General features: G+C 38.6%; 1 protein-coding gene and 1 long non-coding RNA gene across 9 annotated transcripts in view; one reads left to right on the forward strand and one right to left on the reverse strand.

Moving 5' to 3' along the window:
• CTNNA3 (catenin alpha 3) overlaps positions 1 to 26,416 on the forward strand; it is a 450,315-nt gene that overhangs the window by 391,145 nt on the left and 32,754 nt on the right. For all 8 annotated transcript variants that reach the window (XM_065843203.2, XM_065843202.2, XM_071811659.1 and 5 more), the window contains 2 exons: positions 1,803 to 1,895; positions 10,798 to 10,979. In XM_065843203.2, the coding sequence (XP_065699275.1) occupies positions 1,803 to 1,895; positions 10,798 to 10,979 (275 nt within the window). The remainder of the gene's footprint in view (positions 1 to 1,802; positions 1,896 to 10,797; positions 10,980 to 26,416) is intronic.
• LOC136104331 (uncharacterized) overlaps positions 18,635 to 26,416 on the reverse strand; it is a 500,900-nt gene continuing 493,118 nt past the window's right edge. Inside the window, exon 13 of the long non-coding RNA XR_011740254.1 lies at positions 18,635 to 26,398. This is a non-coding gene — a long non-coding RNA (uncharacterized lncRNA). The remainder of the gene's footprint in view (positions 26,399 to 26,416) is intronic.

A 26,416-nucleotide genomic window follows, 5' to 3' on the forward strand; every position in this document is an offset into this window, starting at 1 on the left:
ACATGATAGCAAATTGGGTAAAAGTAATGACCAGGCTTCTTTCTGTGTGACTTTTGGTAGCGTTATGTGATGGTCCTCCTCTTGTCATGGTTCTCTTGGCACGTCAGGCTTTTTGGGGTACTAGGAATGTCAGCATTTCCCTCTAATTGGAACTCTAGATGTCAAGCTGTAGTAGATCTGTTGCTAGTTATATATTGACTCTGGTTCTATATTTTTTAGTTCTTCAAAATCTGAATCTAATTGATAAGGGAAGATTTTTGAGTGCCCTGTTGCATCAGCAGAACCAATATTATTTTTTTAAGTAGTTCATAATCCCAAAAGTTTTGTCTGCTTCGTTGTGCAGTGTTTTGTTAATATGAGTAAACTTGCTATTAATGTCTTATTTAAGGTCCTTCATATAGCCATGTTCATTATGTTTGGGGTTTTTTTTGACTATTTGTGATTAAATTCAGAATTCCTGAATGAAGACTTTTTTTTTTTTTTTTTAGTAAAATATGTTTTTAGGTGGGAAGGAAGAAATAAATGTGAAGACTTGAAACATATAGAAATTGCTCCTGTCATAAGTTTAACAATTTTTTTTGATGGAGTTGCTCATGCATGGTTGAAGAGTACCCAAAATCTCTGTTACCAAAAGAGATTATTTTAACTGTGGGTACATTACCATACATACAGTATACACAGTAAAAGACATAGACTGGCCCGTATCACTCATGTTTTGGAGTCTATGAAAGAAAAAAGTAAAAAATTCAGTGGAGAGGAAGAGAGAAGGAATTCAGAGAATTCAGAGAACATGTTAAGAGAGGAGGCTAAAAATAGAATTTGTGTTTTTCCCAACATATGTAGTATCTGTTTGAAGGATAATAGTTCAAGGACTGTGAAACGCTTATATGCTCAACAAAGTATAAAAGTATTTACCTAATGCTGATTAATTTTTGTTTGTTGGGAAGAAGGCTTGATATCATAAATTGATAACTGTAAGAACTACTTCTTCCTATCCACCTAGAGGCAAAAAGCACACAGTCCTAAGAAAACATTACAACAGTAGAAAAGGGCAGCAAATTATCATAATGCAAATATGTATCTTCATGTAAAAAACCAGTGTTGCTTAGATGGCAGGTGAGGTGACTAGAAGGAGCAGACAGTGGCATATGAAATAATGCCATGTATACAAATAGTAAATTAGGGCCACTTAATCGTTCCTGTAGTGCAGGAACTTGTGCTGCTTGATGGAATTGAGAAGTGACATGTTCAAAAGTGGGGACGTGGTGCTCTCCCCTCCCAGACACAGAGCTGACTTAGAGCACTCTCTTATTTCAGTGTAGCAACAGAAATCAGCAGGATTCTGAAGCCTCTTGCTCCCGTTGACAGAATACTAGGCCTTCTGAGGGACTACCAGATCTGCTGTGGAGATGGGAGAGTGGGTGTATGAGTATTTCTGGACAGTTAAGAAAAGTAGTAGAAAAATTAGTAAACATAGTAGAAACATATTTTCATTTTAAAAACATAGGCATCCACCCTGGTCATGTAAACGTTTGTTGTAAGACACCTTTTCTAGCAACAATAACACAATATTTAAGTAAAAATAACTTTCCTGAGTACCAGCTTTAAAAGTCAGTGCTTTAATTAAAGTATGGCTATTCTGAACTAGGTCAGAGCTGTGCAAAACAATTTGATTTTAGTTGGCATTCAGTATCCAGTCCACTGCTAGAACAGGACTAGTTGTCAGAGATTATCGTGGACCAAATGATAATGTATGTTTGACATTAATATCAAAGTTACTAACCTACATGTTTTTTCCTCAGACACCTGAGGAGCTAGAGGATGTATCTGACCTTGAAGAAGACTATGATGCACGTAGCCGTACAAGTATTCAGACTGAAGGGAAGACTGACAGGGTAGGTATTACACCAGTTTATTTAAAAAGCAATTTGACAAGGGCAAAAATGCTACTGTATTACTGTTCCTACAAAGCCACTTGAAGTCATACAGTGAAACGTTAAAATCTAGTTCAGCTCTTAATAGCTTTCTGAAAATGTGCAGAGGGCATAAAATGATATGTATGACCTGAGAGAGAAAAGGTGTAAATACATGGTAAAGATGTAGAATCATAGAGTATCTCAAGGTGGAAGGTCCGATAAGAATCTTGTCCAGGTCCCTGCAGGACTGCCTAAAAATGAACCATATGACTAAGAGCATCATCCAGGCACTCCTTGAACTCCAACAGGCTTGGTGCCGTCACTGCTTCCCTGAGGAGCCAGTTCCAATGACCAGTGTAAATTAGACAGAAAAATTCTAACATGTTAGAGTTTCATAAATGGGGCTTGGTCTAATAGCAGGTAGGTTATTAAGGCATTTTTTACATCTGGGTCTTAGTGCAGCCTGCAATGCGTGTTAACCCAAACCAGCCTCTACGTATGAGGAGGTTCAAATGCACTGAAGAGTAAGGGCTGCATGTGCAACCTTAGCACCACAGCAGCTGAGTTACAGACTGTGCCTGCTGTGTTCATGTGGGAACTGTTCTACATTGGGTGGCTTAACTAGTGAATTTATGAGGAAGTATGAAAAGCTTAATACAGTATCTGACAGTTTCTGTATCTCCAAAGTTCTGAATCTGGTTTTCTTTTTGTATCATCATTTAACCTGAGGACTCCACTACATTACTGGTTATTGTTCAGATTCAAACATTTTTAAGACCCCAGGAACATTTTTGACGTAACAAAAAGGTTTCTTGGTACAAAATTGATGTATTTAGCAAATATTAATCTTCTTTATGTTTCCATTTTAAATGATGTTTCAGCAAAACTGTACTCTATTCATAACTTTCTGAAGTGAAAATATCCATGGAGTCAGAAATGTCTATTTCATTACTTGTTTGCTCAATACCTAGGGCAGTAACGGATCTCTCACACTTGATTGATTCTAGTATTATTCCCGTAATGGAAATTATAAATTATAGAGATAGTTTGGAAAAAGCAAAACTTTTTAATATAAAAAGAATTATGTCAAGAAGATGACATTTTAATTCACATTTGCTTTTCAACAAGCACTTCTTTCTTTTATTCCCCAAACAAATATTTTCTTCATTAAGACCCTAAGTACTAATGAAAAGCTACTAAGCAAAATAAAGGCTGTTCACTTATGTTGCATATGTGTATTTCAGTTACATGTTAATTAACAGTCATGTGATTCTTAAAATATTGTGAGAAATGTAACAACTCTGTGAAAGGTCAGTTCGTACAATGTTATTACCTAATAAATGTAACTTGCAATTAAAATATACTAGCTGCCCTTCTCTAATAAAGCTACTCTTTGTAAATGTCAGCACATTGCCCCCACATTACAGGCCAAGATTTCTGTTGTAGTTACGAAAGGCAAGGTTTTCCTTCAAAACATTACCCATATAAGATGCTGTGGATTCATTTGGGACAGGTGCAGATGATGTACTTGCATATTTTCATAAATATCCCATAATGACATCACTTGAAGGTTTTCTCTCACTGGGAAAACATTAGTAGTAGTTTGTCGATGTTTACTATTGTAATGTAGTAGCAAAAGATCCACTAAAGCTTTAAAATATCACATTTTGACACATGGCTCTTAATTTCTGAGATGAACCAGAATACTTATTTAAAGGGAATGTTATTTGAAAAGAAAGTGATGAGTAACACATGCTTTCAGATTTCTACACAAAGCCAGAAGTAAATGCTGAGGACAGTTGTGAGCAGGGAGCTGGCAATGAAGAATCAGAGACACAGGGTATTGCTGTGGAGAGGTGTCTCTGGGATGTGCTTTCCCTTGTGCTGCACATGATGTATAATCCACAAATTCCGATTCTTCATCTTTACTTGGGAACAGTTTTCCTAGTTTTCACAGTATATTATCAGGTCCATAAATGGCATGTTACTCAAAAAATTAATTGGAAATTATAGCTTTGACTAAATTAGATACATACCCTCTTAACCTAAATCACTATGTTGACAGAAACCTTCACATACATTTTCTTTTAAACAAATGTTTGAACAAATCAATTTCCTGCTGCACCAAACATGAACAATGATATAAGGCCTCTTTGTTTTGTACCACTGCTTGATATTGATATTTGAAGATTTATACCTAGAACCTATTTAGTAAAATGAAGCATGTGTATAGGGAAGACAGATTTTAAGGTTTAGACAGGGGTTTTGTTTTGTGCTCTGCAGCAGGTTTCCTGTGCTGTTGCGAGGCTCTTGCACGCAGCAGTAACATCAAGAATGGCTGTTCCAGAAGTGGTATGGCAAGATTTCAGAGACACTTTTTTTCCTCCTTGAGATCTTTCTCTTGGGCATTTCCACTACAGTAATTCAATTTTATTTATATATACCTGTCTTGATATACTAGCTCTGCATAATATCACTCTTGATTCCTCTTCCTTTGTCAGGAGTGTTGTATTTTCTGCTATGTCACATCTCTCTCTGCTCCAACAGGGAATTACTGCCTGTGAAAGCACCTTTTTTCTTTCTCTTTTTATCACAACATAAAAAAACCATCGCAGCATGTAAAAACAGATGTGATGTGCGTATGCCACTTTTAACATCTCAACTAGCAAATCTCATTTTCCTTATGTAGGAAAAATTCATATATTATTAATGATAAATTCTTCAGAATCTGTCTGTATAGAGACTATAGGTTTGTGGTGAGATGACAGATTGAGATTTGACCTGGTGTTTATGTTCCTGACTCTGCAAGTACATAGGTAATTTCAGAAATGTTCCTTCATTGATCTTTCTCTCAGATAATTCATGTCTTCAAGATGAATATGTGAATGGTTATGGCACCGTCCCACTCTGTGGCGTGCAGGTTAACTTGGGCAATGTGCTGTGAGATCCCTCCGTCATTAAACTGGATAGCAATACTCATCGTTATTTGTAGGATGGTTTTACATCCCTGAAGGAGATCCTTAGGACCAAATCCTTAGCTACTGTAAAAACAGATGCTGCTTGTGCATCCAAAGATTAACACAGTTTTTCTCAGCTAAAAGCTAGGGCTGCCTCTGGTTGTTGGATCTGATTTGTGTAGTTACTCTGCAAGCTTATCACACAGTAATTTTCCTTCAGGAAATTTATCCCGTCATGATCAGTCTAATTCCACTTGAGGTAGTTAGTGGTTTATGATATAATTTTGCATTGAAGAGAAGGTCAAGTAAGTACTTGCCCAGTTAATTTTCAGTGTTACAAGACAATGTACATTCTGATGGTAGGAGAAAATTTGTGTTGGAAGTTACTAAATGAGTTAGGAAAACAGCTTAGCTTAATTTTAAAGTTATTGCTACAGGTTAGGTGTTTATCTTGAAGAAGAGGGGAAATGTTTTAGCTCATACGTAATCCACCTAGGGATGACAAGAGCAGAAATGCTTTCAGGCAGCACCCACCCACAGGTTTTCTCAGAGTCCTGCAGACTGTTGTGTGAGTACATACACAGAAATGTCTCAGAATAAGATCTTCTTTTATATGGATTTGTTTCATACTATGTTTACACAACAATTCAGAGGTGATAAAGAGTTGTCTCAGTGTGTATTATATTGAGATTGAGAAAATCCACGCTGGATTACTTTATTGTCTTATTTGTATTACATCTTAAATACAACAATCATTAATTAATTAATCATTAATCTAAAAAGATGTTTAGTCTTGAAAAGATGGCGACATAAAAGTCTTACCAAACCAATACAAAAGGAAACACCAAGAACACCTATTGATACTTGCACAAAACAGTATTTAGAAGGGAAGTGAATTTGCCATTAAATGAATCAGCTATTCTTACTGAAGTAAGAAGTACTTTACATCTAAGTTCCTACATTAATAGAAATGCTGGCATCCATTAACAGGAGGATGTGGTACTTTGTTAATAAAAAGCTGAGTTTAAAGTATTTTGTAAATTTAATTTTTTTCAAAGCCACACAGAAGCTTGAAATCCTGATGATAAAAGTTCAACCATAATGCAAATAACTAATTTCAAGTAGGTCCTGCTACTAATCATTTTGACAGTTAATACACAGCAGAAGATTCCCTGTCAGAACTCATGATCTATAAAAAGGATTTAATTTCCTTGCTAATGCTTAAGTTACCCCATTTTGGTAAGGGGAAGAGGCGAAGTTAATGGAAGACTCAAGGTTGTAGCAGTCCCAATATTATACACTATTACAAAGTAGGACTGGAAAGAACTCTGAGAAGTAGGCTGATCTGGCCTTTTATTATAATATACTTCTTCCTGACACATGCATATATAAGAGCAATTGCATTGCTGTATCTATTTAGCTCATTACTGGAATTCACTCTTTATTGGAAAGTGTTTGTTTTCTTTATACCTCATATACCTTTTTTTTTTTTTTTTTTTTTTATTTGTAGATCCTAATTCCATGTCCTCGCTGTTTTTTAAACTCCATATTAAATAACTCCAATATCCTTTATTTATCCTTTAAGATAGTGCTTTCATTATGTCTTTTTGCTCTGTTTTTCTTTCCTCTGAATGTTCTTCAGTTGGTTAATGGCAGTGTGAATCTCGTGTCCATACTGTTCATATTGTTAAATGTATATGCCAGCTGTGGTCTCAACAACAAGCACTAGCGTAAGCTTTACCGTATTTTCTTCTGTATACATACTTCAGAATGAGTTTTGTATGAGATTTGCCCTTTGTCAAGAGTACAACATTTTGATCAACAAATCCTCACCCACAGAACTGCTGATAACCACTTGTGTCTCAGTTCTGTGTGCATATTGGTGTAAAACCCTGTACATGTCTCAGCTGAAATACATCCTGTTATGTTTTCAGATCAGTTCTCAGGTTTCTCAAGATCACTTTGAATTGTAAACGAGGACCATTTTATGTTAAACCAGGCCTCTTACACTGCAGACGCGTACTGTGTACTCTTGGCTCTGTCATCCACACCATTAGTGAAAATCCTGAATGATGCCAGAGTCAGGGCAGGTCCCTTCAGAATTCCTCCTGATAGATCCCTCTAGTTTGGCATGTGTTCTTGACAAGTGTATTCTGTGCGCAGTTTTCTAACCAGTATCACATCCACCCAGTGGCAATTACATGTAGGTGATATTTCTGTAGATTATTTATGAGGATGATGTGAAAACCAATGACAAAACCTTAGTGAAACCCAGATTCATGACATGTTGCTTCTTAATCTATTGGCTTGTTACACTGGGACAAGGAGAAATTAGATTGAATGACAATTGCCTCATCTAAGTCAACCTTTTTAGTGAAGGCTGATGCAAAAATGCCATTGAAAAATTTGTTCTTTTGTTATTACTTCCTGATAGCTTTACCTTTTTATCCAATTATATTGTATCTAAAAATACAGAGGAACTGGTGTGACAGCACAAATGAGGCACTCTCTGAACTTGTTCAAAGAATGCTGGACTTCAGCAGGCATGTTACAGTTCTTAGAATTGGAACATGACAAGTGGTGACAGCAGATAGTATATTTGACAGAAGAAATCCAGCTTCTCTCAGCTGTCATTATCACACCCTCACACAACTCATCTCTGGGAAACATCCTGTGTATTCGCTTTGCTGCGAATTGCTGAATATCTACTGTTCTCTCTTTGGCCTCTTTATCCAAACTTTAACAATTATTCACTCAGTAGAAAAAGCAGTATAAGGAACTGTTTTAAAATAGTTTGACTGAAATTTATGCTTGTCCTTGGGGTGATTTAGAGAGATTTTGTTCACTTCTGTCAAGTGTTCAGCTGACTGTGTAGCAGGGCAGCGAGAACATAGGTGAGATGGCTTCTTGTGGCTGCTGAGCCTGTGCTGGAATGAAGAGCTTAGCTCTCAATTAGGGCAAAGCAGGGACATGAATTGGGGCTTTTGAATCTGTGCCATTACTGTAATCTGTGCCAACTACTGTATGTGAAGAGCATGTTGGTTTGTATTCTTGTTTGTAAAAGCTCTGGAAAGTTTTTCATGTGTTACACTGGGAGAGTGGCGTTTGTTTTATTTGTAACCTACAAAATTGTAGAAAATTGTAGAGTTTTTCTCTCTTTCTACTTTATAGTTACGTGACACGCTGCAACCTACAAAGCAGGAAGTGTTAAATAATTTTCAAAGGGAGGTTCTTCCCTTTGAAGAGGATATCTGGCTCACCTCTGTCTCAGACAAAAGTAGCTTTTGATAACAGAAACAAATTGCTTGAAGATACTGTGCTTCTTGTGGCTTTTCTTTCCCTCCTCTCTTCCTCGTAAGTGGTGAGAATTTTGGTGGTGTGGATCTAGGCAGTCATTTGTTTAAGGGGATAAGGAAAGAAAAAAAGCATGTCAGTCTAGAACTTGTAGAGAATAATCAGAAGTTTATATGCAAGTCAGTTCCTTAGAGTGTAGCCACAGACAAATTTAGGCAAAAAAAAAGGGTTCTTTGGTTTTGCATCTCACTGGCACATAGTACACCAGTGAGAGAAGAGTCAAAATCTTCAGCAAGTACTTACTCCCTACGTGTCCTCTGCTTTTATCATCATGTGGACAGTTTGTTCTGACCTTAAAACGTCAGTATCTGTGATAGCGAATTGATTGAAACTTAGAAGGAGCCGAAATGAAAAGACGCATCAGTCTCACGTGGTAAGTGCAAATAACGTCAATGTTGGAGACTCCCAGCTACCAGGGATAAATAGCCTTCTGAAGAGCTAATGCAAGGAAATTAAGTATCTATATATACCTGGGGGTTTTGTAGTAGAAGAAAGGAAAATATAACTTCTTCTTTCACCTAGTTCTGACTGTTACATGCTACTGCAACAAAAAACATTTTGTCTTAGAAATAATGAAAAAATAATTTTCTCCTATTTTGATACAAAACCGTATCTGTGCTTAAGAGGCTGTGTATGCAATTGTTTTATTTTGTTGCTGTGCATGGCTTTAAACACTATGAGGGAAATGAAAGAAAAATCAAGGTCAGAACTGTTGTTTCCTTTGCCCCTTTGTTCCAGTGGATAATGTCTCATTCCACCTGAAACTCATTATTGCTGGAACATAGCAGGGTACTGTATGTCACAATTCTGTCATTAAAATGTCATCTTTCTTGGGGTTTCCAGATCTAGGCCTGTGTTCTTTAGCTCAAAACAGTAGTGAAGCTGGGGGCTAGGAAATACCAGAAGTGTCCACCGATCAGCAAATATGTGCTGGATTATTAAAAGGGTACTTCAGTTATCTGAACTGTGTAGCCCAACTCTTATTTTTGCCTGTTCCACACCTTTCCCAGCAAGCTGAACCTACAGCCATGAGGAAAATGTGTCTTAGTTTAGGTGTTTGTGGGATTTGTTTTGCTTTGTTGTTGTTGCTTTCCTTCCAGGTAACAGGTTAAGTATTCCGTAAAATAGTAACACTTTCTAATTCTGTGACTGCAATGATAATGTAGTTATACTTTGGGAGACCTGTAATTTCCAGTAATTCATGTAAATGCAAAAATTAACCTTGTGACAGAGTGTTTCAAGCAAAAATGGAATCTCTGAAATTGTATGGCTTGAAAAATATATACATTACATATTAAACTGCTTACCCATGATACTAATTGTAAGTAATTCTGCCACTGCCTTAACTTTCCATTTTATGGATGGTAGATGTTTTATAAACAAGAACAAGTCCCAAATATTTATTGTTTAATTGCTGCATAATTACAGTGTGTGAATAGTTGCTGTATGTAACTCTGAGCTCCTGATGGCCTGCAGTGCAAGAGGTGCACCCCTTCAGAGAGAAGGTGGGAGAGAAATCCACTATGGCAGTAGGGCCACCAAGACCTGGAGGCCAAGGTCTTCTCTCTTTTGGGGGCAGAAGGTGTTAGGAAGGGCCAGGGCTGCCATATGGCCACGTGATATGTCAGCCGCTGTCTGCAACCTGGCCTGTTTCTGACACAGGAGGTATATCTGACTCTTGTCTGGAGCAGGCTGATAATCCTTCCTGTGAAGAAGAATATTAAGTAAAAAATTTCTCTCACTATGCTGTGTTTTCAGAAGTTGGTTCACTCTTGATACATGAAATACTTCAGTAATGCTTAAATGTTGGAAGAATACATGCATTTAGTGTAGATTGAATGTTCTGATTCCATAGAGTGAGCTTGCACGAAACACACAACTCTTCTAGCTATACTAAACCTTTATTTTCCAACAGTATTAGCTGGTGAAATGTTTGCAAACAGTCTGGAGCTGCAGCCCAGAATAGGGCTGTGTCCTGCCTGCGCCCAGTTTGGCTGCGGCTTTGTTAGAATATGGGATGTTTTCCTCTTGGCATCCAGGATACTCTCTTGGTAACCTTATTCACGTACTGATTTCTGACATGTTCATCTATCTTCTTCAAGGACGGAAGGTGCATATTTGAACAATTAAGTCTCAGTTCTTAAAATGATACTGTAGAGCCTTCTCAGGAGAGAGGGCAGGCATACCTGAAAGTTTTAGGACAATTAAGGATTTTCAGTTATTCTTAACTACCTGAAAGAATATTGCATTGTGAAACTTGCATATACATAATAATTAATATCTCTTAGGCTCCTTCATCCCTAAGAAAAAGCAAAATCTATCAGTTGTATTTCATAAAGGCTCTTTGAAATAATTTGTTCTTTGTTCCCTCACTATATTAATATTAATGGTTTCATGGACACCACTGTCGCCATTACACTGAGGTAATTTATTTGGCACAACCCAATGATAGCGTATGCATTTTGAAATTCAGAAGCGTTACATATTTAATAATATCCAGTGGTTTTGTTTTAAAAAAAAAAAACACTCTGACATAGACATTTTGCAAATCAAATCATTTTATGTTTCAGGCCAAGATGACTCAACTGCCAGAGGCTGAAAAGGAAAAGATAGCTGAGCAAGTGGCCGACTTCAAAAAAGTCAAGAGTAAGCTTGATGCAGAGATTGAAATATGGGATGATACCAGCAATGACATCATTGTTTTGGCCAAGAGAATGTGTGTGATTATGATGGAGATGACTGACTTCACAAGGTAACTATGCAAAAAAGGGTCCTCAATATTGATAAATGTTGTAGGCCATTGTCATATTGTTACAGCAGGAAATACTGGGTTTTTAATGTGGGATTGGGGTTTCTGCACATTTTTTAGCACTTTATTTCTGCTCTCAATGAAAGGGAAAAAGTAACAAAATAATCTTGATTTTAAGCTGTAGTTCTGTCTCATCTCTTGTTCTACTTGTACCATACCATGCTATCAAGCATAAAACATACTGTACGGAGCATATGCCTAGCAATACACATTCAGACTCATGCATATTTTATATCATGTTGCTTGCTGTTGCTTTCATCAGAACTGAATAAATGTTCAGTAAATTTCATCAAATTAATTGTACCAAAGGGAGGTGCTGGTGGTTCCCCCCGTGCCCCCAGCCCAGTCTAGTTGCTGACAGGTAGGTGAAGCCTTAAAACACAACCATTCTTGCAAGACACTTAATGTCTCATAAAGTCCTTTCATGCAAGATATGGAGAAAAATCTAAGCCTCTTGGAGAAATTCTTCAAGTGGTAAATTAACAGAGTTGCATAGAGCTGAACCAGCTGACAAACTTGGGGTCTGGCATAGGCCCATTCTGAGGAAGGGAGTTGTTGCAATTTTATCAGGTTTGCACTTTGCAAATTCACCTTCATGTGAGAGAGATTTAAAGACCTGCATGTTGAACTCTGCAATCCTTTTGTTCTTTTTAAGAGCATATGATTTGTATTGAGACATTTGAAATAGAACATATTGTGCCATAAATTCAGTCTTTACAATTAAAGTCACCTCCAGAATTCTTTAAATTATTAGCTTTAGATTAGTCAAGATTAACAAGGCCAGTGCATTGTCTTAGCTTTGCATCTGTGGCTCTCAGTTGAATACAGCATAATCTGTAGTTTTGACCCGAAGAGCAGCTCTTGTCCAGTGTTGCTGATATCCAAATGTTCCACAGAGAACTCTGAAATGACGCAGGTAAAATAACTTACCTGAAAGTCAAATCAAAATCTGTTGGGGAGAGTGGAAATCCTAGTCTTTCCTTCAGAATATGGTAGGCAGCTATGTTATTGGAAGATGGATTTTGATGATTCTCTTCCAAATTTTAGGAAATATGTTATTCATTTTACTTCATAGATGTTTAAACTATAACTTGATATATAAAAGTATATACTCCTGTATGATATGTTTGATGCTTGTAGTTTCCTGGGGGGTATGACCATCCTACAAAGTTTCTTGTTGAGTTTCTAGGACTGTTCGTAACAGAGGCCAAGGTCACCCTGTAGTACTGTACATACAAGTATCTTACAAGATACTTTTGTATCTTACATAACATTACCTTACATCTTCAGAAAGCTGGTTTTGAATACATCTGTCAGTAGTATGTTTTCAAGTTTTGTTGTTTCTTTAATGATGCCAGGCAAGGTCTTGTAAAATGAAGGCTTGTATCTATCTAAACAATAGTTAAACTCTTCCCCTTCCTCTTGTTGTTGTATGAAAGGTGGCAGTTAAGTGCTGAGGAGCACAGCTGGCTTCCTCTCTTCCTTCTCTGGGAACACCTGGGGATGAATAGTGCAGAAGCCACAGCAGGCACCAGCTCACCTTAGGGGTTGATGTCTCCAGTCTGTACTTTCAAGTTCTTGGACATGGAAGAAATAAAATATTCTGGCATTTTTTAGATGTTACATCAGAAGCTACTCAGGCAAACAGTAAATTTCTGTATTTGAGTCACTTGTTACGTAAGCTGATTTCTGTTTTCTTTCAAATATATTATCTTGCATTCATTTTTATTTAATCTTAGTGAGTGCTTTCCAAAGTTTTAGTTTTTCAAGGTCATCTTGGCATCTTAGTGTGTTAGCATGTGTGTATTGTCCTGAACATTTATGTGACATATTCAACTAAAACCAAATCAGTGTTGATATCAGAAAAACTCATTATTCAGACAGAAGGGAATGGGAATAGCGCTGGCATACGGTATTGATGTATATGCCTCAGATCATTAACAAAACTACTCCAGGGTGATTTCAGTGAAGGCCAGTGATATTCAGTGGTTGTTCAGTGGGAGTTAATATTGATGTAAAGAGTAACCATGTGAAGTAGCTTATTATGGTTTAGCTTCCTCATTTGATTGTAGAGGCAGAGGCCTCTGCTTTTTTTTTTTGAGTCTTAACAGAAGGGACCTGCAGAACCTCATTGGAGGTGATTCTTATCCTACTGAACATTAATGAGCATGTCCTCTGCAGATAGACACTAGGCCGGGCTACTGTAATTTTAAGTAATATGTATTTTTCCAGCTTGCTTTCAACTTTGTATATGCTACATGACATAAGCGTACTAAAACTTGATGAAACTTGCTGCCGTGAACCATCCTATTAATCATTGTCATAGAAAACTTATACCTGGCAGATGGAAAAGCAATTGAGCAAGAACAGAAATCTATTGTTGGAAGTATGTAGCAGCTAACAGCAGCTGCTAATCAGGGGTATGTACATGATAATCAGGCCTGTTTATGCAAAACTGGTTCTATTGATTGCTGTAATGTTAGAAATTCTTTACAAATACCATCATATTTGCAGTGGTAAGCTCTGGCCCTCACAGGCAGAGGTGGAGGCAATAGGTAGCAGGCATTTGCTCTGCTGAAAGCATGGCCCCCTGTTCTCATTTGGACTCCACCAGACTTTTTGCTTGTTGGAGAATAACCATATGTTATAAGTTCCTGCCAGTTTTACTGTCTGTTTGCTGAAGGTTGTTGCTGTTAGAAATGAGACAGTTTGGTAGAGGTTTCCTTCCTCAATTTTACTTTGCTGAAAATGGACTGTAGTTTTAGTTTCTCTATGAGAGCTACAGTGAATAAGACAAGAAGAACAAAAGAATGCGAGATAGTGCCTATATTGCCATGGCTTCAACAGCAAAGGTATTCAGCAAAGCTGAGAAATGAATGAGGTATCAGTGGGTCTGCTGATGTTTTCCATCTGTCTTCAGCCTGTAGCTGCAGCCTCAGTGAGGACAAGATAAAAGGGTTGCTTTGGCCATAGATTTTTACTAATAGTCATCTTAGATGACTTCAGGATTAGCATTTTGTTTTGTGTAGATCCCATGTTGAATTACTGAACTGTCATTTGCAGGGTTTCCCACTGTCTCACAGTGCAGTGTGTGATGTGCTGGTTGCTGAAGATGTATCTAAGTGTTGTGATGCTCACTTGGATGCACCAAAGTCCCTTTGTAGTCTCAGGTGTCTGATGTCCGAAATACCATAGCTATACAAGGACCATTACTGACTTGAAAACTCAGTCCAAAACTTATGCCTACTGATTTCAAAATAGAGGTAGTTCATTCTGGTTTTCAGCTTCCGTTTTTCAAGCAGTAACAGATGTGTCCTTGTGTGTGAGAATATACTATTTTAAAGGAATGGCTTCTGTCTTGACAATGAATGAGTTTTCTCGTTTAAATTGAGTTTTTAAGTGAACAAAGTTCCTGTATAAACATAGAGAAATGAATTAACTTGCTAGACTTGAGTATATGTGACATAGTTTCATTGTATTGATGGGTGGTATCTAAATGAAAGATTGGAACAGAACTGGCATCTGAACAGGCAGACTTTTAGAGGAGTAAGAGGAGGCTTGTTTGGATTTGCAATGTAGGATCTATGTGGGGAAGAGATACCGAGCCTGTGAGGCAGTTGGTTCACCGCAAACAAAAGAGAACTTAACCAAGATTGACATTAACGAAAACATGGTTTCATGGAGCTAGGGGCTCTGCAGCACTACATTAGGGTAACAACCAGCATGTATTATATGGAGTTGTCTTAAGGCTAGTTCAGATTTTTTTAAGCAATTAATTCAAAGTTCTACTTTGACTTTTAGAGTTACTGTTTTTCAAAGCTGTATTTTACAGAAACTGAAGAAGTAGCTAATAAACAAGCTTGGGTACATCATGGATTCAGTGTCCCAAATGCACTCATTTTTCCCCTGAGCTTTCTAACCATTGTCAAATTAAATTATTGCTAAGAAACCTTGCAGGGCTTTTGAAATACCTGCTTATTTATATGTTTATCTCAAATACAGGTATGAATTGTGGTTTTAAACAGAAAAAAGTATGGACAAAATTACCCCAAAGAGAGCCTGGGCTTAGAGAGATACATGTGTATGTATTCTCCTTAGGAAGAAATGCTGCTGTGAACTAGTCTCTATTCTCTGACAGTGTTTTGGAACGTACAGCAGGCAGAATTACTTACAAAAGGAACGGAAGGGTGAAAAAATAGGGATTTTTGTATAATCATATACATATATATGCTTATATAATTTGAATTTCTTTTCTTTGTGTCCTGTTCTATTACATTTTCCCTCAATTCCTGGTACAAAAGCAGGAATATTGACTGATTGAAAATGTTCAAGTTTACAAAGGAGTTAGAGCTTTAAAAACATTTTTCCCATAAAATTAAATCACATGGGTCAATCACAAGTCAGTCTTCATCTGCTATAATAATTTTAATAATATTCTGGTGAAAATACTATGACTTCTCTGCTGATGGGCAAAAAATATACAAGAAAAATCCTGGAGTGAGGATGTAAATGAAGGAAGATTTTTTTTTCCATTGCCACAGCAGATTTATAATTAAGAGGGTATTTACCAATAAAGAGACACAAATCCCCTTTACTGATAAAAAGGAATGTCTATCTATTTCCAGTAGCGTGTAGGATCAGAACAGTGCAATTTTTAATTCCTATTGAGAAAGTAGCAATGGTTTAAGCAGAAAGTTTTAGTGGACAGCCTCTGAGTCTTGCTTGCCAAGGAAAGTTCCTTCATAATAACAGAGAACTGCAGGATGGCTTCACACCATGCTTTTCACAGCACTTTGCTGATAGGAAAGATACCACCAGGTTCTCGGATGAGATTTGGACATACAAGGCAGAGCTTGCTGCCACGTCTGAGGTGATTTTAAAGATACACTGGGGAGAGACCAGCTCTTGTAACTGGGTTCTGCTGGGCGGTTTCCCAGCATGCCCTGACAGTGTGCAGTGCCTGGTCGAACGCTCTATGGCAATCCTTTTCAGTTTTCTGTGATACAAACAGTAAATAAGAATCACTAGGCTTTACTCCTATTTGCTCTCGACACTTGTTTCTAAAATGGCATCAATATCAGAGAAAATATTAGAAAAATAGTAAAAATAGCAAAACAACAAGACTTGGAAAAATAATCTAGAAAGTCATCCCCCCAAATCTGTCCCTTTATCCTTATAGTACACCTAAATATGATTGTGCATCCATCTCTAGTACTTCCAAACACTGCAGCTTGGAGAATTTTCTTTCTGTAGTACTCCTGGTTAAGACCACGTGCAGTGTGTACTCTACCAAGTCTCCTCCTCTGATACAAGCTAAAGTCTTCAGCCTTACTACTTCATCTTCTCGCCCTGGTCTTCTCATCTTTGCTTGGGAAAGAAGAGTTGGGAGATCTAAAAAGAAGATGGGAAATCAGGATGGCAGTTCTGTAGTTACTGGGATTTTAAGAGACCATGAGACAGAAAGGTGATGATGGAAGAGAAGAGGGATTCTGTTCCTGTCCAAGTTGATCGATGAAGCTCATCACCATAAATCGCTATTTATTTTACCTTTTGTGGTGTCTTTTTCCACTTTAGAGTTATCCATGATCATGCTAGTTTCCCTTCAGTGACCAGATTCTTCTGAAATAGTACAGAGCCTTTCCATTGCACCCCAGAATCCACTGACATCCTTGCCTTTTTCTGGCCCCTCCAATCCCTCAGATATCTCTGCTCCATCCAGCTCCTACTCAGTCCCCTCCCTGGTCACCATCCCAATCTGTCAGTGGCACAAAAGATAATGGTACCTTTAGTACTAAATCTCTGAACTGCCTAAGTGCCATTACATCTACAGTTCAACTTCAGATGCATAGGAAAAGTTTCCCTTTCTCTTCTCTCATCACTCAGAGAATTCATAGGTTAGTATTGTTTCATTAAACAGTTGGGGACGCTTTTGAAAGTCCAGTGTTTGCATCATAAGGTACCAAAAAACCCATGCATCATAAGATACATATGAGGAAAAACAACTTTAAAATTAATTACTTCATCAAAAAAACCCACCCAGAGATTGAAGGTTTTAAAAGTTTTGTCAATAGCGATGTGTTCTAGCTGAGTCATCAGAAAGGACAGACTTCTTTTGGACAACATTATTTTGGGGCACAGTAGCTGAACCTGCCTTAGAATTCTATTGTAAAAGCAACTTCTACTAGACTTAATTATATAAAGATGTTATTCAAGACATTTATTTCTGAAGCAGCTACAATTTAGTTGTGTGTGTATATTTTCCTGTGTTTTACCGTACATGCTTTGATAAACAGAACCACTAGGATTTACTTGTTACAACATAGTAGATTAAGCAGATGAATTTTACTGTTAAAATGAGCGGCAGAATTGCATTAGCTAGAGTAGTGTGTTATTTAAGATTGTGCAGTACTTGCAGGATACTGACTGTCCTGCCAGAACTACATGTAGTAGCCTCAGGCAGTTGTAACCCTCAAGTAGAAACACAGTCTCTCAAATTTGTAAGGAATTGTTGAGATGTGTCAAGCTAAATCGTATCATGTAACACAGAATCAGCTGATATTGCTCTTTCTTCCTGAATGTCACAGAGCTTGTAAAATGTATACAAATTCAGCTTTGAGAAATAAGTAAAGATTTTGAAGGCAAAAATCCTGTATCTGTCCTCCTGCCCATCTCAGAAGGTTTTGACTGAGTCTGAATTTCATGCATGATACTACGGTGTCTTTATTAACGATATTTACATAAATATGGTAGTTCATGTGGATGCTCTTTTACTATTTTTATAGTAAGAATAGTTTCAGCTGATTCCTTAAGAAATATACCAGCAAATATTTATTCAGAAATAGCAGTCACTACACTATAGCCTCAATATAATTCTAAAACATAACTGCTAAATATTCATCCTCTGATAGCAAAATTTATTGTAAAAAAAGACATTCAAATATATTAGTTTTTATGCATCCATATATTTCAAAGTGATCATCACCTTGTGGAAGTCTTAGAACCAAAAGATAAATATTTCAACAACAGAAAACTAGAGATATCCAATTTGCCTGCAAGTTGAGTGGAGTTATGCCTGTGAGTGAAGTTATCATTCCGTAGTGAGGCTTTAATGGAAAGGATTGGATTGGAGTGAGCTCATGTCAGAAAATTTGCAGAAACTGTTCTGCTGCTGAATCACTGTTGGATCTGTGTGAGATGATGTTTTCCCCCCTATTTCTAAATGCCTAAAATTGTTCACTGAGAGAACAGTCATACTGGGAAAACACAAGCACTTCAGCAAAAGATCAGGACAGAAGGATGTTCTGTTACTATTTTTTCCTTCTCTCAGCAGCATAACAACATTGTTCATGTCGTCTTACACTCTAAGCATCTGTAATTATTTAACTGTTTTTCTAAGTGCCTCTTTCCCTGGAAGGATGAGGCATTCACATTTTGGTCTTTTATTTAACTACTGTTTTTTTAAAGACACTTTCTTTGTGCAACTTTCCTTTCCTTGGATCAAAACAGAAAACGAACATAATGCATTTTTTATTCTCAAGCTTAACGGTTACATGTAGACTTTTGAAAGAAAAGTGGCAAAATGTTATTTTAGCTTGACATTTGACCTTCTTAATTTCACCTTCTATACTGCCAATGCTTGCAAACCAATTTTAAAAACTTTTCCTGAAAGAAAACCAGGTATTGATACAAGTAGCAGGGCTCAAAAAGGGAGCCTGTTCATGGAGACAGGAAGTGCTTTAAAGAATAATAATTAATTGACTGGAAACAGAGTAACTTGCCAGCTGGAATATAAAAGAACTTGTACATTTTGTATGTACAGGCAGAAGCTCAGACACATTCTCTCACAAAGAGAATTCTAGTAGTCACCTGGTTAAAATCTGCATAGAACTCTAACTCCAAAACTCTGATGATAGCTATCCTTTGTGATGTTTTTAGTTGACTTACTGCTGGACTGTACAAAGCCATTTCTGAACCATTTCTTTCATGCTGTAGGATGCCTTGTAGTCATGGAAGCTATGCAGATTAATTCCTCTGATTAGAACGATTACATGCTCCACATGCTAAAAGAAGTTTACAAATTTAAGACCAAGAAAATGTTTTCCATTTTAAACAGTGAGCCTCTTAATTCTGCTGTTTCTGTATAAATCCTTTATTTGTACTGACATGTTAGCTATACCTCATGTATAGCTAAAAAAACTTCTATACATAGGACAAAACAATGTACTGATAGGAACACGAAGATACTTTTAGACCTCTCTGTCTCAGTATCTTTAAGTATAACTAGTATTTCCTTGAAAACAGTGGGTCCTCAAGAAATCAGATAAGTAACCATTGTTGCTACTTCCCTATTTTTCCTCTACTCCTCTGCAAGATTTCTATGAATTCCTTGCATTTTTAGCAATCTCACAGCCTGTAAGAGTTGTTTCAGGGTACTTAGTACTTCTTGATACCAGTACTACAAGCCTTAGCATAAAAGCTGAGGTAAAAGGCAAAGGGATAAAGAGGTGTTTGTCGGTTGGACAAGGAGTTTAATGAGGAGCTAACATTCATAACTCGTGTACACAGCCAAAGAGAACTTAATAGAATGAGAACATACTTCAATATGGCAAATCCTTAATAAGCCAGATAAACTGATATGTCTGCCCATTGGTATAAATCCATCTAGGACTAGAAGCAAATAAACCACAAAGTCACAACATACATTACAGCAAATGCAACTTGTCATTAGAATAGGATCGTATAATATCTCTTGTGCCCGCAAGAGCTGTGTTTTACCTTTCATCTCTGGGGACTACGCTACTCAGAAAACAAAGTGAGTTCAGGACTCCCAAATATTAGCTCCTGCCAGCAAAGACATAAGGAGCATAAAGCAAAAAGGGTTCAGGCAGAAACTTACCAGCTTCCCCACTGGTTTCATAGGCAGCTGGGAAGCCTGTGGCAGGGCAGTCTCCTTTGGGCATGATACTCCAAGGGAAAACTGTACCTGTGTGAGCAGCGTTAGGCCCAGGCTAAGGGCAGATGCAGTGCCACCTCACAGCATCTGGCCATGGCAAGGAGCCCAGGGTGCTGGTCACAAGATCCCTCAGCAGTCCCAGACAAGGTAAGAAGTGAAGCAGCTGTGTGGTCCATCCAGGAGCAAAAAGGAGAGGGAGCCAAAATCAGACTCCAGCATGTGCATGAGGCGTCTGTCCAGGAGACAAGCTACAGGCAAGGTAGGTCTAAAGTCTATCCAGAGGGCAGGGCTAGAAACAGGGCAGCAGACAGGTATACCTGTGATTCTGGTGGGGTGCAGGCCAGAGCTTAAATAGAGCTCGTGGGCCAGTGAGCAGAGGCTGTGGGAGGAGGCCTCAGCTGAGAGTGCTCAGGACCATTAAGGCCTGTGGCAGGTGGACCAGACCAGAGCTGCTTCTCCTAAATCCCTTCCCTCAGGCCTACCCAGAAAGGGAAGCCAAGAAGACAGTGTCCAAACTGGATATGAGGTCATGATCAGTGACCTATTACAATTTGTTGTTCTTATGATGACGTTCAGGGAAGTGACAGTTTTTCTAGCATTCTCCAGTTGGCACGCCATTGAGCCTGCCTTTTCGACATTAATGGCTTGATCCAAGACTTGTTTTTCTGCTTATTTTGCTCAAGCTGTTGTTGGGTAAGAATACCCAGCAATGTCTCCTGGAGAAATAACAAAGCAGTCATTAAAAAGGCAAAGCGCCTCTCCCAGCTTTTTTCCCCTTTAAAATGTAGGCCTATTTTTGTGGAATTTATTTGCTATATTTTGTACATGCTATGTATTTTTGGCCGTAACACCATATGTTCAGGCTCTTCCTGAATTAATTAGCAAAAATTAGAAGCTTAAACCTTTGGAGGGTTTCCAAGAAAAAAAGACTGGAAACACTTGCAGTTATCAGCCCCTTCATTGGAAGTGTAGGCACATAAGTGAATTAATTATGACCAGACATTTGACATGAAATATCAGTTACTTTTTTTTTTCATTAATTTAATGCTGATTCAACTGAAAGTTTTCCTTCTACAAGAGATCAGTCACATTCAGAATATGACGTACACTCACATTTCTCTTGACTATATGTTCTCCAAGGATGAAAAAAATGAATTTATGACAGTTACTGCACTGTTGACCTGGCTGGTGTTTGTGAAATAGAAGACTGGAGTTTAATTATCAAGGTGGAGCTTACGAACTTCACAATACAGATAGTACCCAATGTGGGTACATAAAAATGAATAGTAACTTTTAAAAGAAGTCAAATAGTAATTGCAGATAGTGAAATAGAAAGAAAACAGATCAGTGGGATGTTATTTGATAAAGCAAAGGGATGCTCTATGCTTTGCAGTGCTGGTCATCACCATTTGAAGATACTCTTCAAAGGTTTGCTTGTGGTTACCAGGATGAGATTAATGTAGTAAAGGGGTGTCATTTTTTGGTCTGCTGCACTGATCTTAGTGAGGAGGCAAGTTGGCAGTCTGGAGAAAGGGCACTGAGGAAAGCTTCTCGTCAGGGACTTCTCTGCCATCTTAGAAGAAACTCCATCAACTTAGTGTTTCAAGGCTTCTCTATCAGAATGTAAAACATGAAAAAATCTTGAGGCTGTAAGTCATATTGTCCAAAGCAAAGTGATTTTCTAATATTCTAAGAATAAGGTACTTTACATGTACAGTATGTCATAAGCATTCGAGAAAAATTAGGCTTTGCCCTTTGTATTCTGAACATATCCCATATCCTTTAACATATAGATGAGGCGAAGGCACAGCACACCCTAAAAAGCAGGTTTTATAGGGGTACCCAGAGCCATATCCAAATCAGCTGCAGGCTCTCCAGATTGTGTGCCTGGCTTTGGTCATTTGGTGTATCAGAAGTACACTATAGAGTGGGGAGAGGAAGTATGGTTAGAATTTTCGGTATATGACTTCAGTTGTTCCTAAAATATTATTGTACTATTATTTTCCCCTCTTCCCTATGCTGGGTTACAGACCCGTTGTTTGACAGCACCGTAGCACTTGCTATTGTCACCCTCCGCTGTGCAGATGAAGCCATGGCTATTTCAGAGACATAAGGCCTTCATGTTCATAAAATCAATTCACCTGTATTGTTTCTCCTCCCCCTGTTCACCCTACCAAATGTGTGACATTCTTCTGTTGTGAGTGACCAGTCCACAGGAAATTATTTCAGTTGAACCTTTGGTTTCTTTATGGCCAGGAGTCAAGCTAGGATGGAGTTGCCATCTAATAAAATGTAATTGTTCCCAGAAGATGCAGGGCTACAAGCAACATTACTGTGTTTTGTGTGTGATTCATCTTATGTAGTATCCTTTTAGTTCAGTTTTCTTTTTTGAATATGCATAGTTCTGAGAAAAACTATTCATGAGTGCTCACCTTGGGAGCATGAACAAGAGAAACAGCGCTGAACGGCTGTGTTCTGTGCTAAAAATATGACTGCTTCAACCTTTTTTAATTAAACCAGGACCTTTTAGGATTCACACAGTCTTCCAATGGTTTTCACACCTTTTTCTTTAACACTATGCAGCGTTTTTAACACACTTTTGTTGTTGTTGTTTGCTGGCTTTGGGGGCTGCTGTTTTAGGACCCTTGGAGATAAAGACTCTGTCTCCTTAAAATGGCACTGATAGTGGCATTCAGCTTCTCTTAGTGTGCCTTGGACCTGATACAGTACTACTGCTCATAAAGGTTAGCAAATAGTGTTGTCTCTCCATCTTACTACATTCTTGACACCTTTGAGGCATAATACTGTAGGGCAGAAAGATGTCTGCCCGTACCGAGCGTCTGGCCCAAACTCCGTGCTGCCCTGGCACCAGCTGAGAGCACATTTCAGCTTCCCCATTATAAAGATGGCATTTTCCTCATCATGGCCACCAGTTGGCATTCCTGCAGCGAGGCATGCTCACACTCAGAGCACGGTGCTGCCTCCCTGCACCAGGTCTTTTTTCATCCACCCAGGTGAAGGACAAGCAGAGCAGGTGCCCTGCTGTCTGCCACAGACCGTGTGCCCTGGGGAGCTACTGCTGCTTCCAGGCTGGTTGGCAGAGTGAACACAGCTAGTTGACTGCTTGGAGGTCAGTACCTGGGGATATGGAGGGTGTGTGACCCTGATGTGAGTAAACATGATGTGGATATTTGGGAGTATCCACGTCATGCAAATGTAGTCTTAATGCAGCATATTCCTAACAGCAGTGGTAACATGATTTCTTTAGTGAAAGATTGTTACCTGAGCTGGTAGATGACAAAAGGTAGAAACGTAGGGGGATCTGTATCATAGATTACAAACATAGTATTTTATTTCACAGTATTTTCCCGTATTTGTGTCAATCCTGAACTGTTAAGGTCATGTGAGAGCTGTCCTTATTGTCAGCAAGTAATGGATCAAACAATTCCACTAGTTTTGTGTGCTCTGTGGTGGCAGAGGGGAGGAGTGACACTGTTCAGTGTACCCTGAGTGACTGACAGTTAATGGAAGGAGTCTCAGAGTTCAGCAGTGTATCTTTATTTCACAGTAAGCTTTTTATTGAAAAGCTGTTGTTTAAAGATATCTGCTGTAGTCATACTTGTTTCATAGACCATGGCGATCATCCCTGCATATGCACCTCTATTATTGCCCTAAAAGAAGTAGCTGACATTGTCACTGAGGTAATCTTAGATTTATGGAAAGGCCACGTGTTGACATACTGAGAAGCAAAATAAAGAAACTACAGCCAGAGCTGTAAAGGAGGAGGTGAGGAGGGTTGTGAGCACACTGGGTCCCACATGCCTACCCCCAGGAATGGGTGGTATTCTGGAGACAGTGTGCTTCTGGTTGAGCGCTGTGTCAGGAGAGAGGAAACAGAGGAATGTCGTTTCTGCTTTTCAGCATTCAGGTCAGCTTCCCACTTCCACCTGGATGACTTGATCACTAGTTCTTTTGCTGTCCTGTGGTGGGGCTGGCCCTTTCCCTATACCTAAAGATAAACTGCATAAGCTAGGATGAGAATTAAGAAAATACTTGGCCACTTACACTAACACTTTTGATTTCTACTTAGCACTAGGCAGTGGCTTATTTTCAGGGTTTTGTTCATTGTTTTAAACATCCTTTTCCTGTTGGCTGAGCCATCTATGCAGAGCAGCATATTCAGTGAGTAATGGCTGAGAAGCCTCTTCTGTATGTATGGGCTTGTGGTAATTGCTAGACATATTGTAATGCTCTGCTCTTAAATAACATTTTTTTGGCTAAATAGTTATGAAGAGATCGTAGTTCCCAGTTCATTTAGCACTTCAAGCTTTCTGTACTGGAATATACACGATTCCACTTCTCTCTCTTGAATGTCTTCATTAATGCTGTCTGGTCTCTGTCTACATTGCTTTTCAAGTGGGCCAGTCAGACGTAGCAGATGAGGATAGATAACATGAATATTCTAACAGTGATTTCTTTAAAGAGTTCTCAGTGCTTACACAGGAAGGCGTGAGCTGCAAGCACCAGATGCTGGACATTTGTTCCTAGCAACTGTGAGAGCTCGGTGCTATGTTACACCAAGGGGTTTGCTGTCATGGTGTAGGTAACACAGGATATAGCAGGAAAAAGATGCTGCCAAAGAAACTGCTGCTGTTGGAAGGGATGTTGCAAGCATTTGCTCAGAATTTCATCTAATTTTCCTTTTATGCCTAAAACTTGGGGTTTTTTTGCATTTATAGATACTTAGCTATAAATGCTTTGGTCATATTCAGATTAATCACTGCAGCTTGTGTCTCAAGAGTGTTCTGTTTTCCCATGTAGGTTGTCTTGCAGCTTTCCTTTATACAAGCTATAATTTTGCTTTTGGTACTTGTAGTTCAATCTAGATTAACAGGAGAGTCAATGAGTTACATGGAGAATCTTAGCTTTCTTTTATCACACCTTTTTTAACTGACTGGGATTTGTTTGGGTTTTTCCTCAAAGGACACTTTCAGAGTAGTTCACCAGATTCTTTGCAAAGAGCAGTTCTTGTCTACAATATGGCAGGTCCCGAGGCCCTGCCATCGTCACACAGCTCCCTCAGTGGACCTCGTGGGCCGTCTGGCTGCTGTTTAAAGAACAGCCCGTTTTTGGGACTGGGGATGCACATCACCTCCTTGCTCCTTCCCAAGTGAGAGCCACTCCGGTAAGGTCTCACCTTGGCTTCTGATAATAGACAAAACAAACAGAAGGTGGGTGGAAGGAAGAATTATCATGGCAATACCGTAGAGGGAAGTCCCCACTAAGTTTCTCAGTCACAGTGCCGTTCTTCTTTACATCTTTGCTGCAGTGCGGAGCCTACATCTTGTGTTTCCTTTTCAGCGTCAGGCTGTGCAGGATTTGACTGAGTGAATATTTCTAGGACTTCAGCAACATTCAGGAGAGTTATCTTTCCAACCAATCCTAAGACAAGCCACGCTAAAAAGCTTTACAGCCTCGTAACTCTGCTTATGCAGTGAGAACACCATTATAAATGTAAAGATAAATATATAAGTAAACATGGCTGTCTAATGCTTAACTGTGATAAAAGCAGCTTTTCTCATCAGTGAAGCGGAGTTATTAATACAGAAAGAGAAGTTCTCATGGCCTGGGACAGAGCACAAGCCTCAGAGCAAAAACCTTCAGGATTCTGTCAGGATTTCAGTGAATTTCAGTGCTGTCTGTACTGCATTGCTTGCCAAGGCAGTAATTTATTCCAGAAGTTCTCTTCAAATTTAAGTCCTGTAGGCTGAGGAAACAAGCTGCAGCTACAGTGTTAGGCCTTAGAATAAAGTGTGGTTTCATTCTGATCAAAAAATAGACAAAGTGGTGGTGTTATTCAGGTGTACCATGTTCTTTTCTGGGCATGTTGTATTCAGCTGAAACACCGTCAGAGGATACTTCTCCCTTTCAGTCATAGGAAACTTCAGCTACTGTGATATAATTTAAAAGTCTCATTCACCACAGAGCTTGTGCCAAACATCTTTTCCAATGCTTTCATCTTGACATGGCAAAGTGACAGTGACACTTGCCGGTGGCAAGTAACTTGCCCTATTGAACTGTGTTAATTGTGTTGAATATAATTTTCTGCAGAAACTGTGTGTCCCTTAAGAAAAGTTTCTGTCCTTCTTGGTTGTTAAGAAAACATTTGAAGTACATAATTAATATAACCATGAGTGGCCTGTGTTGCTGAGGTTGCACTAGGCAGTTTGAAACAGTAAGGAATGATCTATGTAAGACCCAAATTCTGGCTCTGGTTTGCAGTCTCTGCAGCCAAGCGTTTCAGCAGGTGAGTTCTTGTATCTCTGCGGGGAAGGAAATCCCTTCCTGACCCCCCACATTCTGCAGCAGGAATGATGAATGCTCTCTATTGCCAGTCAGTAGCAAATTCCTTATTTTTAAGATTGAG

This window comes from Patagioenas fasciata, chromosome 8 (assembly GCF_037038585.1).
Source record: "Patagioenas fasciata isolate bPatFas1 chromosome 8, bPatFas1.hap1, whole genome shotgun sequence".
NCBI classification, from domain to species: domain Eukaryota; kingdom Metazoa; phylum Chordata; class Aves; order Columbiformes; family Columbidae; genus Patagioenas; species Patagioenas fasciata.